The following is a 14,046-nucleotide window of genomic DNA, read 5'->3' as shown; positions in this document are numbered from 1 at the left end:
CCACGTAAGCGATTGTAACCCACCTACAAGTAGTACTATGTTGCGGATGGGTATAAAGCTGTCTTATTGACTGATTTACAATATTCATACTAATAAAATTTATCCAAAATTTGTTTCTTCACACACTTACGAGTGATAAAAAAACAAACGGCACTTCATGGTACTTAGTTTGTGAATATCACTTACTAAGTGCTAAAAAATCAGTTCAACAAAAAAAAGTGCTAAAAAATCAAACACCCTCTAAATCTAAAGGAAATATTGAGTGTTGTATTGGAGGAGTATTTTGAAGTATATCAGTAGTGCCACCTAGGAAAGAACATTTTAACATGTCATCTATTTGGTCTGGTTGTCTCAAATTGAGTTGTTTGTTTAGTCAGACTTCACCCCCTAATAAGTACCCAATTCATATATATGACACCTAACTTTAATACCTCATTAACCATTAAAAATAAATAGATCTCAACTAAGTTTTCCAATGAAGTATATCCATTCTATAACGAGGGTAACAATGATTAAAATATTAAATATCGATTTTCAGAAGTAACTTATCATGTACCTATGTAGTCGGTCTCGACCGAGACGGCCGAGAATCTCGAGTCTCGTCTTGATTTCGGCCCTCTCCCGAGACGAGACTTGGTCGAGATTCCGAGTTAGAGTTTGACTGAATTTCTCGACTATCTCGGCCTAGACAGACCGAGACCTGAGTCAACGACTTCTAATTTTTTTAGAAATTTTAAATTTTAAATCTTAATATTATACTACTTATTTTATTGAACTACTAGTCATTATGGAAACAGAAGATGATGACTATAGTACTACTAGTTATTAAACTTATTAGTTATTGAATACTTATTAAGTATGAACTTCGTGACTTACTTATTTTATTAACTATTAAAGTGAGCTATAATAGGATTTCGTTTATGATGAATGACTGGAGTAATTTTATGTTTATAGTTCGGAAAATTATGAAGTAATGAAGAGTCAGAGAGTTAAACTTGTTACTTAGTACATATTACTCGTGATTAACTATACATGTTGTCTCGACTGAGATCAACTACCCCAATATGTGTCCATATTTTTATAGGCTTTGGTTGTGGCTAGGAGGATATTAAAAGACTCGTTTCACATCCCTCAGTACAGACTAACAAATTATGAACGGGTTCCATTCCGGTTAAGATATCCTAGGTTTTGGTCAGCTTCCTATTTTTTCAACAAAAAAAAAAAGGTGACTTCCTATTTGATCCTTAGTCTATGACAAGTAGCTCTTTTAGCCCCCTCATTTCACAACTGTTAAATATCTTTTTAGCTGCTCAAAAAACAAATTTGTTTTTTTTTTAACTCTCTCTAGATATTTAAGAATAAACACCATCTTCACGAACAGACCAGTAACATTGATCACCACATCGATGAAAAAACAGATTTTTTTTTTATTCTCCAAGATCGTCGTCTTTGGAAAGATGTAAGAGGAAGTTTTGAAATTTATACAGTAAAAAGAGATTATCATCGATGTGGTGATCAATGTTACTGGTCTGTTCGTGAAGATGGTGTTTATTCTTCTGGTTCTGAAACGGATTATAAATTGATGTATACATGGGAGAAAAACTAGATAGGTTATTACCTATCACTCTCTCAACTTTGTGTCTAAACAAATAAATAAACTACATTAGTAACTTCTATTAATTCTTCTTGTGTTTCATTTTAGAAAATAATGGATAGTATTCAAGGCCTAAGAAGTGTTGTTTTAGATGTACCCAATTCAAGCTGATTCAACAAGCCTCTTACTCGAGTCACTCGTGAAACTGGTTACGCTTTCAAAAACCAATCAAAAACCACTCTCTTTCCAAATTAATGGAGAAAGACCAAGGAAGAGAACGATTCAATATTTTTGTATTTCTAACCAATAGTGTCTGTTATCCAAAATAAATGATTTGTAGTCGAATCTCACTGTCGATTTAAGATTGAAACAGGAATTGTGTTCCTTCTATTTTCTTATTTATTATTTTAAAATCAATACACTTCTTGATTTGAAAGATCAAAATGTCTTTGATTCGAACAACAGATAAACGAAAAAAAAATCGGAGCATTAGAAGAAATCTTTAATCGAGGAGAGGTATTCCCCTTTCCTTGAGAAAATTGATGCCCTATATAGTACCACATAGTTACCGGCGTTTGTCTCACAGGATACAATGATTAAACATTCGCTTTAATGGTACATTGAATCATAAAACAATCGAACTTGAAAGTATACTAACTTCTCACTTACTGCGAATGGATCGGAATTCCTTCCAATAAAACTCCTTGAAAATTTTAGCAAATGTTCTCCATAAACTCTCCAAAATAAACTTCTAATAGTGTTTGATCTTTTGAAAAACATGGAATGAAATTTGGAGTCCATTTGGGTCCTATAAATAGGAAACGAGTAGGTGTATTCACTAGAGACATATTTTTTGGCTTTTAGGGGCTCGTCTCTTAAGAAATGGTGACTCTTCACTTAATTTCCACCAGATCTTGGTCTGCTACGAGTTGGGTCTATTGGATCTCGCTCAAAATCCTGAAGAGAACGCCATCCTTTAGACCAATCAGATCATGTGCATTTATCATAGACGAAACACACACCATCCGATCTGGTCACGTTTTTTTTGCGCAAATGGCTTCTGTACGAATGTTTCACTGAAAAATACATGGAAGAAATCGATGCGGCTAAATATAAAGGTGACATATTAAAATGGACAAAACCGAAGCTACTGGCGTCAAAATTGGACGACATTTTGTTGGATGGTGCGAAATAACCTTCTGCTCGTTCATTGTCGCTTTGCTGTAATGAGCCACTTTGAGGGTCAAATTCCATCGTTTAGGTTCTCAAACAGACTTTTAGTGATTGTTTTACTAATTCTAGTAAGGTTTTTTAGTTTACTTAGTTTATTATTTTCTTGAGATTCTAGTGTTTATTTTCTTAGTTGTTAGTTGAATTTGATTAGGTTGAGGTAACCCTAAGGCTATATAAAGGGGATCTAATAGTTGTTTTCTTCATATCTCCTTCTCTCTTCTACTTCATGTCACCTTTCCTCCACTTCATCTCTTTCTCTCTCCACCTGACCCTTCTTCAGTAGAAGTTTGTTGACCAATTTCTTTTTTATATTTTCTTCTTCTTTCTTACCTTTCTTATGTTTCCCTTCTTATTCTTCAACCTAACTTTTTGATTTCTTCTTCTCTTTTATCTTTCTCTCGCTCACTCTCTTTTCTTCTCTCTTTCTTTATTCTCATGGGAAGAAGAGGAGTCCTTTCGCCGGAAGTCTGACTTACCAGACCTTCGCCGGAGAGGGAGAAGAAGAAGATGGGTTGAAGGTCGATGCCAGAAGGTTGTCAACCGTCGACCTTCTGACGAAGCAGAAGAGTGAGGTGGAGAGAGGGAGAGATGAAGTGGAATAGAGATGGATGAAGTGGAAGAGAGAGGGAAATAATGTGTAATTAATGTTTTAAAACTTTTGTGGATTAATCCATTTTGACATTAAGGATTTTCCTGAAAAAGTTGTGCATGTTGGTTATTCACTAAAACAGTACATATTGCAACACAATGCAAGAGATATTGTAGCAAAGAGTTACTTGTTCACGCACACCTAGTTATATTCGGCCCAAAGAGTGTCATTCTAATATTGTTAAAAAGAGTTGAAGATGTAAATGACAAAATAAGATTCACATCTTTCAATCAACTTCATCAATCAAGAGAATCAACATAAATTGCCTCTCCAACTCCTGCACATATTATAACTTGTTAGAAAGGTTGTCAGTCTTAGACACCCAATTGCAACTAAAGCTGAATACCAAACAACAGGAAGATGAGCGGCTTTGTCGATAGATTTACACTTATCTATCTTTCTAACATAACTAAACTCATTTTTGTCATGGGGCCATATTCTTAGTGAAATAGTATTTAAACACATTGAAATAACACCTAGCTATTCTTCTGGTGATGAACTAGAATTACAACATTTTCATTACATTGTATTGTACATACGAAGATATAATACGAATAATTTTATTCAAATCATTGATGTTATGATATGTGTTAGAGACACGTCATCGCTCAGAATGAAAATTTTGCTGAGTAAAACTCCAAATAAAGAAGTAATCCCATACAAAAACTTGGAAGATAATCTACAATAGCACATATGGTAGTTAACCAATACAAAATTATTATTATTATCAAGAAAATATTCTTGTCTGCTCTATTGTTTACAATTTTTTGAGCAAATATGGTGGACATGAGAATATTCTATCACATTCATGGAGAGACCATCAGTGGATTTATGAGAGTAATAATCTCCATAATTGTGAATTATAGGATAATCATTACATTAAACAGTAAACTCCTATGAATTTGTGTTTCATAGATAGATATCTTCAAATACTTTAGACCCTTCTTAATCATTGATCACCAGATCTCATATTCTCAATATGTCTAATATTGTTCACGTTCACGTATTTCGTTAGATAGAACTCAAACTATTTCCTATTTTTTCAAGCTCAAGTTGATTGGATCATGACTCCATATAGATAGATATATTTACATATAATTCAATATATAGGGAATTCATGATTCCATAGTAATGTGTTTTTGTGTGTGTGTGTTGTGGTGTGGGTGTGTATATATATAGATATATACAATTTACAAACTTCCTAATTTATATTTTCTAAAAAAATATCGATACTTAAGGTAGTTTAAATTTCCATACTTACCTCCACTCTCTCTCTCCCAATACATATGTGTATTAAAATGTATATGAATGAGCTAGCTAGGGTGAAGCTTGAATAACAACATCAAGAAAGAAAACAAGAGAAAAATGGGTTCTTATGAAATCAAGTTTGTCATGGTGGTATTAACCCTAATGATGATATCTTCATCAATACAATCAGTAAATGGGGTGAAGTTTTATTTTCGACGTATGCATGTTCATGTGAGGAATGATCTACCTTTTGATAGATTGTTATCTCTTCATTGCAAATCGAGAGACGATGATCTTGGAGAACAAATAATGCACAAGAACGACACTTTTAGTTGGAGTTTTAGAATTAATTTTTGGAAGACAACATTGTTTTTTTGCAATATGGCTTGGAAGGATGCAAATTGGAAAGTTGTAAGAGGAAGTTTTGATATTTATAAAGTAACAAGAGATTATCATAGATGTGGCGATGAATGTAATTGGTCTATTCGTGAAGATGGTATTTATTCTTCTGGTTCTGAAATGGATTATGAATTGATCTATACTTGGAACGAGAATTAGATAGGGGTTCTTATTATTATTAACCACTCTTTCAATTTTATGTTCCCACAAATAAATAAATAAATAAATTATATTACTAGAAAATTTTGTCCATTTGTTTTCTAATGTTCTCATTTTTTATTGTTGAAAAATGGACAATATTCGAAGTGCAAGAAGTAGTTCGACTGTTATATTGAATATGACTATATTCATGTCTATATCTTTTTCTTAGTTATAAGTTATCCAATATCAAAATCAAATAAAATATCCGTCGAATATCAAAGTAACATATGATGACACAAATTTTTATTTATATATAAACACTGTTATTCTCTAGCATTATATTAATAGAATCAATATAAATTTGCTTCCATATCTTTCGGAATTGATATTGGTTTTTAGGGGTTTTGTGCAAAAAGATTTAGACTTTAGGGTTCTATGTGATTTACTTTAGTGTTGAACCTTTTGTTGATTTTTAGTTTGTTTATCTTGGGATTTTCTGAAATGGCGGGAACTGAATGAAAGATAGTGACTGAAAAGGCACACCTAACTACAAAAAAATAGGGTATTAGCGACAGGGTTAAATCGTCACTTATAACAAAATACCGTCAGTAAGCCTGTTATTGACCGCTTAAAAACCGTGATATGACGTAGGTAATACCTTTAGCGACGAAAGCTATGAAGTTTTTTCTGAAATCCGTCGGCGATGTACTGACCATTACCTTTTTAAGTGTTCTCTGGTATTTTTTTTTCTTCTCAAAACTTAAAAAATCATCAACAAAGGATTTTTGCAACCAATTTTAAGGCAAAGAAAAATCTCTAATGAGATATATAAACGTTCCCTAACCCATTATTTGATGTTTAAATGCGTAAGTAAGAGTGAACGGGTCCTTGTTGGAAAACCCAAGTGCTAATAGTCTTTTTGAAAAATAATTTGGGTTCTATTAATAGAGTCGTCTGCCTATGACACAAGTGCCGAGTATCTTAGCAGCGCCGAAAAAAGTTATTGGCATGCACTGTCAATTTTGTCTAAAGTCGTCCGTTAGCAGATTCACACCTTTGAATCAATCTCGTCAATCTAACACAACTTGCATCCTCATTTCCTGCACATATTGTGGTTTATTAGAACTTTGGAACACAATTGCTAGCAACTACTCAACAAGATCTATTTCAACAGAAAAAAAAACAAGAAGTAACCTCCATAATGTCATGGGGCCATACTCAATGCACTTAGACTCTTGTGATATACCATCTATCCCCTTCATCTTTGGAGTATAGTCTTTCTATACGAGCTTACGCATAAAACTCAGACTAGGAGCATCTTTAATGCAAAACACAAAAAATCTTTTTTTAGTCTTATGTAAAGTTTGAATTAAGATTGTCCTCTGTAGGTGGCAAAATAAAGACCCTCTACTTTTTTTTGGTGTCTCCAATGTAAATCTCTAAGATTGCTTATGTAGTATGATTACTTTTGTAACAAAATATCTTAGGGTGTGAATCTTATTTTCTTAACAAGGATACTGAGAAATGCATATGAATTTCAAACTTCTTAATAAAGATATCATAATCAATAATAAAAGTAATTACAACAATTTCCATATCCACCCCCACTCTCTCCCTCTGTACAAATGTGTACTACAATCTATATAAATGAGCTAGGATGAAGTTTGAATTACAACATCAAGAAAGAAAACAAGAGAAAGATGGGTTCATATGCAATCAAGTTTGTCATGATGTTATTGACACTAATGATGATATCTTCGTCGAAACAATCAGTATATGGGGTGAAGTTTTATTATCGACCTATACATGTTCATTTGAGGAATGATCTACCTTTCAAAAGATTGTTAACTCTTCATTGCAAATCAAGAGACGACGATCTCGGAGTACAAATAATCCCCAAGAATGAGACTTTTAGTTGGACTTTTCGAATTAATTTTTTGAAAACAACATTGTTTTGGTGCAATATGGCTTGGAAGGATGCACATTGGAAAGATGTAAGAGGAGGTCTTATATTTTATAAAACAAAAAGAGATTATTATAGATGTGGTGATCAATGTTACTGGTCTGTTCGTGAAGATGGTGTTTATTCTTCTGGGTCTGATATGGATTATAAATTGATGTATACTTGGAACAAGAACTAGATAAGTTTCTTAATTATTACCCATATTACTCTCTCAACTTCGTGTTTACATAAATAAATAAATAAATTATATTAATAACTTTTGTTTTTTTAGTGTTCCTTTTCTTTACGAGTTATTTTGTGTTTGGGACAAACATAACTTACTTAAGTATCAGTTGATTAGTATGGGACATCAAAATAGTTTCTTTTGAATTTGGAGGGTGGACTAAAATGTACCATCCAAAAACTAACGACGTCTAACAACTCTTAACGCTAGTGAACATCTCATATTCTCAACTAGTAATTTTTTTTTGATAGTGAAAGAAAATGAGCACACTATGACTAACTAAAGTTAGTTAGTCCCGGTTCTGGTTCTCTCTCCCGCAAACCAGTTCAAATTTGACACCAAATGGGTGGCAAATAAAATATAACGCACGTGCATAAAGTACGTGTATTCCCCTATGTATATAAAACCAATTTCGCTCCCTTCCGTATTCGGTAAGAAACCATCTCGTCGAGTCTTTTCGAGAGGGAAGAACATAGAATAGAACAAGGAAACCCTAAAGCTTAAAAGGTAAACCTTTTTTACTTTATGTTCTTTAATTTTAGCAATTAGATAGATCAATTTACCGCATCATGGTTCTAGGGTTTGTTTGTGGTGCCAATTGAGACATTGTATAGTTATCTATCTATGTTTCTGGATTTGATTTTCGTTTTTAAGGTTTTTACTCAAAAGAGTTGGACTTAGGGTTCTTGGTGATTTGCTTGAAATTTGAATCTTTTGTTGATTTTTAGTTGGTTTTTCTTAAAAACAATTGCAGGTTTCTTGGAATTTTCTGAAATGGCGGGAACTGAATCAAAGGTAGTGACTGAAGATGCAAAGATAGATCTTTTTGAAGATGATGATGAGTTTGAAGAATTTGAAGTTAATGAAGGTAAATTTTGGGGTTCTTTTTTTGGATTTGGATGGGTAATAGTGATAGCATAACAAACGGTTGGAGCTAAAATTGGTTGCCCAGCAAAATGTTACTTAATATTTCAATAATGAAGCGTTTTTTCTTTGGTATAACACTAGAAACTTAGTAGATTGGATATAGATAAGGAACAAACAAAACCCAATTCATGAGATCTGGGGACACTATATGATTTGATGTTTTATATTGCCTTACATGTATACATGTTGGTTGAGATTCTTGAGGAGTTTCAAGATGAAACTCAATCACGAAATGTCTCATAGCATGTCGAGATTTGAACTCCTTTTATGCTGCTTGCTTGAAGTGTAGAAGAGCGTATAGACCTGTCGTTTGGACACCCATAACTCTTTATAGTCAGTTTATAGTTACATAAAAGATGCACATGCACTATACACGTGTAGTTTAAAAGGATCAAAAGATTTGATCTTTCACATGTTATTTTTGAATTGTCTAAGAGAAGGCTCTTATCAGTTATTGGGCTTTTCTGACTTCAATTTCTTGAACGATGTGTTTACTTTTGGCATCCGTGCAATTGTTCTATGATATATTTCATCCTTGTCCAAGTTAACGCAAACCGTTTTCAGCTAGTGTGTTTATAGTTAGCTATTATGTTACTTACTGGGATGGGATCTTTTGGCAGACATGGAATGAGAAAGTGAAGAGAGCATAGATCCCAATATGAAAGACAAGCTGTGTTCCTATTCCTTGTAATGTCCCACACTAGTAGGAATCTTTTTAAATGACTGAATATACCACTTGATAGGCTACTTGTAGGTTTTCTTCACATTTTAGGTCCATAATTTTTCTTTAACAGGTGAGTTTTGACTCTAATTTATTTTATAGTGGTGCACCTATTGTATAGTCGAGACATCTTCTGATAACATATTTTTTTGTGTGATTTGATAACTATAGTTTCTATGATTAATCAGTTACTAAACCAACATGTTTTCTGTGATTGGCAGATTGGGAAGACAAAGAAGAAGGAAAAGAAGTGATTGAGCAGTGGGAAGACGATTGGGACGATGATGATGTGAGTGATGACTTCTCTCTGCAACTGAGGAGGGAACTAGAAAGCAATAATGTGAAGAGCTAAGTCAATCACCCATCCCCGATCCCACTTATAATATTGATATAACAGATACTGGAGTTAGCTTATATAAATACAGTCGTATTTCGAGGTTTGAACTCGGTTCTTGTTTGTTTGTTTAAGAATCTAATTGAATTTCAAAATGAAGTCTTGAATCCTTCTTAATTGACTAGAGACATGAACTAAGATCTGAAGACATAAATATTACCGACTAGGATTCAGTATTCAATTCAGCCACTCGATCTTGTGTATGCGTACTAGGAATGTGTCTCTTTGATTCTCTGACTAGAAGAAATGAGATAATGTTTCAATCGAATGATCAGATCTGACTAGTCTAAATTGCCCAAATCGGGTTGATTTCAGAATGTTAGTTTTTTGTCTAACTCGACTGACTAGGGTTTTTAGTAAGCGCGTCAACTTGGGCTTTTTCATAATTAACATGAAGTACAAGGCAAAAAGGAATTGATAATATAATTCTATTAGACATAATTCAAAGAAAACTTGAAATACAAACTATACAATTGATACTAAAGAAATAGCTTCATAATTGGAAGCTAATAAATCAAATGCTAGCTCTTAATAAAACCAAGCTAACTTACCCAAACCCTAAAAAAATCTAAACAAAATCCATGAACAATTAAAACTTTGTGCATGAACTTATTTTCTCTCTCAATATATACAGAGAGAGAAACAGAGGAATCACCAAAACTATTGAAACCCTTTACTGTACATGAACGAATCGAAACTCTGGTGTCATTAATGGAGTGGATGAAGAACTTGATTCACTAAATTCGTGAAGAATTCTTAGGATCGAACGTGCTTTCTTAGTAGCACGGGAAGTTCCTTGAGTAAGAAGATTATATAATGAAGTCATAAGTGAAGTAGATCTCTGTAAAACTGATACTACCTCCGATCCGCCATTAATGCATAAAGAAAGAAGAACTGAGACAGAGTATTCCTTCGCTTCTGGTGAAGAAATGGATGAACTTTCTAATAATTCTACTAGTTTATGTAAAGCTGATGAAGATGTTCGTAAAATTGTTAATGCTCCTTCTTGTTTCTCAGACAATATAGCAAGAACAGCTAAAGATTCAGTGATGAACTCTTCTGAATTCAAATTTGAATTCGAATTGAGAAGATCAATTAGTAATTTCACAGTTCCAGCTTCAATTACTTTCTTATGATTTCCTGGAAAGCAAAGAAGACCCAAGATTGCAATTATAGCATTATCTTTTCCATTTCTTTTAATTTTTGAATTATCTCTGATTAATTCAACTAATCCAGGAATTGCTTCTGGGATTTCGCCTATTAATTTTCGATATTCTTCGATAGAAGAAAGATGAAACAGAGTAGTAGCTGCAATTTGTCGAGTTTCAATTCTTAATCCTTCTGTTAAAACATCAAGGATTAAAACTAGCCCACAATTTTCGACGATTAATCTTTTGATTTTCGAGTTCTTATTCTTTATCAGGTTTGATATAGCTCCCATGGAGTTCTCTTGAATTGATGATGACATTGAAGAAAGTAAATTCAAGAGGTAAGGAATTGTACCAGATTCTTCAAAGAAAGAACAGAAATTGAAAATCTTTGATTTCCCAAGTAATCGGATTTCGTAAACTGCTTTGTTCTTATCTGAATCAGTTCCTGTTGAGAGATTGAATGTTAGAAATTCAGATACCATTTTCATTGCTTCCTCTGCTGCACCAGATTGATCATCAGTTGGTTCAATTTTGGTTCTGGTTCTTTTGTTTTTCTCGCAGTTCCGCTTGTGAACCGGTTCGGTGGCTAATGGAATTCCATTGCTTGCACAGTACTGGATAACAAGTTTTTTTAGTGCTAAATTTGGAACCAATTCTGTACTGGTTAGCTCCTCTCTTGTTTTAGGACAAATTTGGTTCCCAGATTTTAACCAGTTTAGAATTGAAACTCGATCAAATGTATGCCCCGTCGAAATCGTTACTGGATCTGTCATAATATCTAGAGAAATGGGACAAAGAAAATCGTCCGGATTTAAAGAACTAATCAGTTCTCCGTATCCCAAATTAGAGAAATCAGAACCGGTTCCATTTTCTTCAATAAAATCGAAAATTACTACTCTAGAATAAATCATAAAAGCCATTAGATTTCTTAAGAAATCAATTTCTTTACTTTCACTACTAGATATCTCAAAATTAATTTCTTCTTCCAAGAATTTAATCTCTTTGTTACATTGGTTCCAATTTCGAACCTCCAAATAATCAAGAACCTGTTTGAAATCAATCGGATTAGGAACAACTTTGTTCTCGAATTGATTCAAAATCGAATTAACAATGATGGATGCCTTCTCATCGTGTGGGTCATCTTCAAATTTTGCATTCTTTGCTTGTCTCATAAATAATTCAAGAATCTCTCTTCCTTCATTAGACAACTCGATCGAATTCAATGGAAGAACATCAATAGCCATGGAAATGGTTTCAATTAAGAACCGAAACTCACTTGAGATCCGCTTGAACTTCATTAGAACCCAAAAACGAGAACCATCACGAGTACAATCTTCTAACAAGAATAAGATTTTTTGATAAGTTAGATGAAGCTCGAAAAAACAAACATTAATCGAGTCGGGTAAGCCCGACCCATTATCGTGAATTTCTTCCAAGACCACTAGAAGGTTGGAAACAAATCGGATTATTTCTCGCGCATTTTTTCTCGATGAAACAAAATGTTTAGATCGAAAATTGTGGATTTTGTAGGAAAGAGATATGAGAGAAGAAAGAAGGGTGGCAGGAGAAATGTTTAGACAAGGATGAACCACCGGAAATGTTAGAATCCGGCGACTGTAGTCTGAGGAACTAAAAATATGACACATTTAGATGATTGAGTGGATTGAGGTTTAGGTTTGTTTGTGAATTAAGCAACTTTCAGCTTTGTACTTATAAGGAGATAGTTAGGGGACACGTGTCGTTCTGTTATGTAATTTAGGTCGGAATTGTTGGATCTATTGATTGGGCATGGGAAGTTGAAGTTAATGAGAAAAAGACAAAAATGGAACAATCCCTTTGTCCTATGAGGGCTTTGATTGTATTTCATTCTAAAATATGCTTATATTTGTTTAAACTTAGAACTTTGGATTTCATGAAAAAAAAACTTAGAACTTTGGATGTGTTTGATAGATTTTAAGAAACCTTAATTCTTTAAAGACTAAATTCTATCTTGAGAAAAAAGCGGCACCCATGAGAACGTGTTTCGAAGAACGTATCTTTTTTTTTTTTTTGAAACACATGAGTTTTATTCCGTCAGTACTAATATAATTCACTCCGAAAATATGAAGGTTACAAGATCGATACTCAATGAAGGTGAAAATATGTTATTTATTGATTAAGTAGTTGTGAAAAGTGTAAATAATGACGTTAGGAGAGTTTTTATGGCTAGTAGAGTTGATAATCTCTAAGACTGTTTCACGAAATTTACACTATAGTCTACTATCGTCAAAATGTATTCAAGTCAATTAATATATGGTTGTCCATTCTCCTAATGTAATCTTGTTAATTCAGTAACTTTCCTTAAAGCAGAATACACTTTCCAAATGTTTTGTTAGTTTACTGTTCGGAAAATAGAGTAGACCCAAGATCGACCCAAACCACACACAAATGAAAAAGAAATACTCCACAAAGGATGTCACAATCTACTTTCGTAGATGTTGAGTTTCGTTCGTACACGTGTAAGGCTGAGGTTGGTGGTAGCAGTTTCTTAGATCTTTCGTTAGCGGTCAACGCGGGTTATCATAGGACTGTGGGACCCGGCTAAGTGGATGGGGTTAGTTGTCAGTATCATGCCTATTATGGGACACGAAGAGCCAATGAAGCAGTTTCGGCCGACATATAATTAGAAAAAATCCTACGTTTATTAGGACCTTTGATATTGTACTCCTCGGAGTACCTAAATTTAGTGCTTCCAACTGTTTTATAGTTGACCACCGAAAATTAATACTTAAATAGTTGACTAACAACAGGTGGATGCAGATGCACCATGGTTGGGTTTTAGATCCAATAATGCTAGTTGAGTCAACCTTTTGAGAATATATTTGAAAACCCAACTTGGGTGTTATATATCATATGTTTCTTTCTTAAGAGAGCTAGTAGGATTCAAGCCAGGCTGGTAAAGTTCTTGGTCTTCTTTGTGGTTCACAAAGGGTCTTGTTGTATCGACACAGTTCTCAGTCGTGGAAGGTATGTGGCGTGTCAGACATGTCACATAACCATTTGACATGAAATATAAGGATCTTCAGTGTTATCTTAAGAGTCTGAAAGTTCGTCTATTCAAATTCTACCTATATTTATTGGCTTAGACAAATGGGATATATTCGATGGTAGACTATTTCCACCGAGAACTAATCTTAGGACCTCATAGAGTCAAGAGGGGAAATCCAACACTGCCCTAACAGATGGTGGACACAGTTCTTCATTTAAATACCATATGTGAATGTAAGATATTATAATAAAATGTTGAAATATCAGTTCGGCCTATTAGATGTGTTAAATTAGCATATTTAGATGAATGCTTTTAACTATATAATGTATTGAAGTGAGTTTGACACATGTGGTGAACACGTAACTATTTATTGCG

The 14,046-nt window shown here is 33.6% G+C and overlaps 2 protein-coding genes across 2 annotated transcripts; one reads left to right on the top strand and one right to left on the bottom strand.

Annotated features, from left to right (window-relative positions):
• Positions 1–7,852: 7,852 nt before the first annotated feature.
• LOC147553257 (protein DELETION OF SUV3 SUPPRESSOR 1(I)-like) lies at positions 7,853–9,609 on the top strand. The gene is made up of 3 exons (XM_086670809.1): positions 7,853–7,957; positions 8,205–8,318; positions 9,320–9,609. Exons 2-3 carry the CDS (start codon positions 8,225–8,227, stop codon positions 9,448–9,450), a joined length of 225 nt encoding a protein of 74 aa, XP_086526935.1. The 5' UTR covers positions 7,853–7,957; positions 8,205–8,224; the 3' UTR covers positions 9,451–9,609.
• A 297-nt stretch (positions 9,610–9,906) lies between these two features.
• Positions 9,907–12,351, bottom strand: LOC147553256 (U-box domain-containing protein 18-like). The gene has a single exon (XM_086670808.1). The coding sequence runs from the start codon at positions 12,287–12,289 to the stop codon at positions 10,166–10,168; it is 2,124 nt and encodes a 707-aa protein (XP_086526934.1). The 5' UTR covers positions 12,290–12,351; the 3' UTR covers positions 9,907–10,165.
• Between the last annotated feature and the right edge of the window lie 1,695 nt (positions 12,352–14,046).

This window comes from Eschscholzia californica, unplaced genomic scaffold, assembly GCF_041429995.1.
Source record: "Eschscholzia californica isolate CP2 unplaced genomic scaffold, dmEscCali1.0.p SCAF_3, whole genome shotgun sequence".
Taxonomy (NCBI): Eukaryota; Viridiplantae; Streptophyta; class Magnoliopsida; order Ranunculales; family Papaveraceae; genus Eschscholzia; species Eschscholzia californica.
This window is presented reverse-complemented; position numbering and strand designations above follow the sequence as displayed.